This window comes from Oncorhynchus mykiss, chromosome 5 (assembly GCF_057628025.1).
Source record: "Oncorhynchus mykiss isolate SJ-2025 chromosome 5, ASM5762802v1, whole genome shotgun sequence".
NCBI classification, from domain to species: Eukaryota; Metazoa; Chordata; class Actinopteri; order Salmoniformes; family Salmonidae; genus Oncorhynchus; species Oncorhynchus mykiss.
The window spans coordinates 2,856,546-2,860,000 of record NC_143026.1 but is presented as its reverse complement, the minus strand read 5'-3'; the positions used below and the strand labels follow the sequence as shown (position 1 = coordinate 2,860,000).

At 43.9% G+C, this 3,455-nt stretch overlaps 1 protein-coding gene across 1 annotated transcript in view; it reads left to right on the top strand.

The window, feature by feature from the left end:
* Positions 1 to 3,455, top strand: part of LOC110523080 (dnaJ homolog subfamily C member 25) — an 18,887-nt gene extending 15,432 nt beyond the window's left edge. The window contains exon 4 of the mRNA XM_036976568.2: positions 1,614 to 3,455. Coding sequence (XP_036832463.1) covers positions 1,614 to 1,736 — 123 coding nt within the window. The 3' untranslated portion in view covers positions 1,737 to 3,455. The remainder of the gene's footprint in view (positions 1 to 1,613) is intronic.

Here is a 3,455-nt window from a genome sequence, read left to right as displayed (position 1 = left end):
TAGTAGTAGCAGCTGTAGTGGTAGTAGTAGTAGTAGTAGTAGTAGTAGCAGCTGTAGTAGTAGCAGCTGTAGTAGTAGTAGTAGTAGCAGCTGTAGTGGTAGTAGCAGTTGTAGTAGTAGTAGTAGTAGTAGTAGTAGTAGTGGTAGTAGTAGCAGCTGTAGTGGTGGTAGTAGTAGTGGTAGTAGTAGTAGTAGTAGTAGTAGTAGTAGTAGTAGCAGCTGTAGTAGTAGTAGTAGCAGCTGTAGTAGTAGTAGTAGCAGCTGTAGTGGTAGTAGTAGTAGCAGCTGTAGTAGTAGCAGCTGTAGTAGTAGCAGCTGTAGTAGTAGCAGCTGTAGTGGTAGTAGTAGTAGCAGCTGTAGTAGTAGCAGCTGTAGTGGTAGTAGTAGTAGTAGTAGCTGTAGTAGTGGTAGTAGTAGTAGCAGCTATAGTGGTAGTGGTAGCAGCTGTAGTAGTAGTAGTAGTAGTAGTGGTAGTAGTAGCAGCTGTAGTGGTAGTAGTAGTAGTAGTAGCAGCTGTAGTAGTAGCAGCGGTAGTAGTAGTAGTAGTAGCTGTAGTAGTGGTAGTAGTAGTAGCAGCTGTAGTGGTAGCAGCTGTAGTAGTAGTAGTAGTGGTAGTAGTAGCAGCTGTAGTGGTAGTAGTAGTAGTAGCAGCTGTAGTAGTAGCAGCTGTAGTAGTAGTAGCTGTAGTGGTAGTAGTAGTAGTAGCTGTAGTAGTGGTAGTAGTAGTAGCAGCTGTAGTGGTAGTGGTAGCAGCTGTAGTGGTAGTAGTAGTAGCAGCTGTAGTAGTAGTAGCAGCTGTAGTGGTAGTAGCAGCTGTAGTAGTGGTAGTAGCAGCTGTAGTAGTAGTAGTAGCAGCTGTAGTAGTAGCAGCTGTAGTGGTAGTAGCAGCTGTAGTAGTAGTAGTAGTAGTAGCAGCTGTAGTGGTAGTAGTAGTAGCAGCTGTAGTAGTAGCAGCTGTAGTGGTAGTAGTAGCAGCTGTAGTAGTAGTAGTAGTAGTAGTAGCTGCTGTAGTAGTAGCAGCTGTAGTGGTAGTAGTAGTAGCAGCTGTAGTAGTAGTAGCAGCTGTAGTGGTAGTAGTAGTAGCAGCTGTAGTAGTAGCAGCTGTAGTGGTAGTAGTAGCAGCTGTAGTAGTAGTAGTAGTAGTAGTAGTGGTAGTAGTAGTAGTAGTAGTAGTAGTAGTAGTAGCAGCTGTAGTAGTAGTAGCAGCTGTAGTGGTAGTAGTAGTAGCAGCTGTAGTAGTAGCAGCTGTAGTGGTAGTAGTAGCAGCTGTAGTAGTAGCAGCTGTAGTGGTAGTAGTAGTAGCAGCTGTAGTAGACTACACACACAAACAGTGGAACACTTTGCACCAAATATTACAATGTTATATCAACAGAACACATTCTGTATGTGAACATTTATATCTGTTGCAAAGCATTCCACTTTCATATTATGGAAAATGAGATGTGAAAGCCCAAGGGGTGGTTTCCTGGCCCGAGATTAAGCCGAGTACTGGTACAAAAGGAAGCTCGAGAGAGAGTATCTCCATTTAAAAATAATGATGCTTTCTCTTTGGTGCCTTTAAAAAAAAGGTTTTATGTGTTTGTATATTTATATTGCATGATGTTGTTGTACAGGTATACAAGGAAGAACAGGAGGAAGAGATGAAGACGAAGATGGCCCTGGATCCCAGGTGGAAGAGGTATCGACGGTGGATGAAGAATGAAGGACCTGGACGGCTCACTTTTATTGACGATTGACAACATGCCGATCAACAATCACACCTGACTTGTGGCAATATATAAAGATACACACTGTGTTATACCGATACAGGGCATTCGGAAAGTATTCAGACCCCTTGACTTTTTCCACATTTTGTTATGTTACAACCTTATTCTAAAATTGATGGAATAAATTATTTATTAAATCTACACACAATACCCCATATTGACAAAGCAAAAACGGATTTTTTTTTGTGTTCCCGACCAAACGATTGCTTAGTTTGGCCGGGCAGCCAGCTCTAGGAAGAGTCTTGGTGGTTCCAGACTTTTTTCCATTTTAAGAATGATGAAGGCCACTGTGTTCTTGGGGACCTTCAATGCTGCAGAAATGTTTTGGTACCCTTCCCCAGATCTGTGCCTCAACACAATCCTGCCGTAGTAAAAATAAAAAAACATTGACATCAGTATTCAGACCTTTTACTCAGTACTTTGTTGAAGCACCTTTGGCAGCGATTACAGCCTCAAGTCTTGGGTATGACGCTACAAGCTTGGCACACCTGTATTTGGGGAGTTTCTCCCATTCTTCTCTGCAGATCCTCTCAAACTGTCAGGATGGATGGGGAGTATCGCTGTACAGCTATTTTCAGGTCTCCAGAGATGTTCAATTGGGTTCAAGTCCGGGCTCTGGCTGGGCATCTCAAGGACATTCAGAGACTTGTCCTGAAGTAACTCCTGTCTTGTCTTGTCTGTGTGCTTAGAGTCGTTGTCCTGTTGGAAGTGAACATTTGCCCAAGTCTGAGGTCCTGAGAGCTCTGGAGTAGGTTTTCATCAAGGATCTCTCTGTACTTTGCTCCGTTCATCTTTCCCTCGATCCTGACTCGTCTCCCAGTCCCTGCTGCTGAAAAACATCCCCACAGCATGCTGCTGCCACCACCATGCTTCACCGTAGGGATGGTGCCAGGTTTCCTCCAGACATGACGCTTGGCATTCAGGCCAAAGAGTTCAATCTTGGTTTCATTAGACCAGAGAATCTTGTTTCTCATGGTAGAGTCCTTTAGGTGCCTTTTGGCAAACTCCAAGCGGGCTGTCATGTGCCTTTTACTGAAGAGTGGCTTCCGTCTACCATTAAGGCCTGATTAGTGGAGTTCTGCAGAGATTGTTGTCCTTCTGGAAGTTTCTCCCATCTCCACAGAGGAACTCTGGAGCTCTGTCAGAGTGACCATTGGGTTCTTAGTCACCTCCCTGACCAAGGCCCTTCTTCCCCGATTGCTTAGTTTGGCCGGGCGACCAGCTCTAGGAAGAGTCTTGGTGGTTCCAGACTTTTTTCAATTTTAAGAATGATGGAGGCCACTGTGTTCTTGGGGCCCTTCAATGCTGCAGAAATGTGTTGGTACCCTTCCCCAGATCTGTGCCTCAACACAATCCTGTCTCGGAGCTCCGTGGACAATTCCTTTGACCTCATGGCTTGGTTTCTGCTCTGACTTGCACTGTCAACTGTGGGACTTTATATAGACAGGTGTCTGCCTTTCCAAATCATGTCCAATCAATTGAATTTACCACAGGTGGACTCCAATCAAGTTGTAGAAACAACTCAAGGATGATCAATGGAAACAGGATGCACCTGAGCTCACTTTTGAGTCTGATAGCAAAGGGTCTGAATACTTATGTAAATAAGGTACTTCTGGTTTGTATTTTTACTACATTTGCAAAAATGTCTAAACCTTGTGTAGATTGAGGAAATAAAAGTAATTCAATACA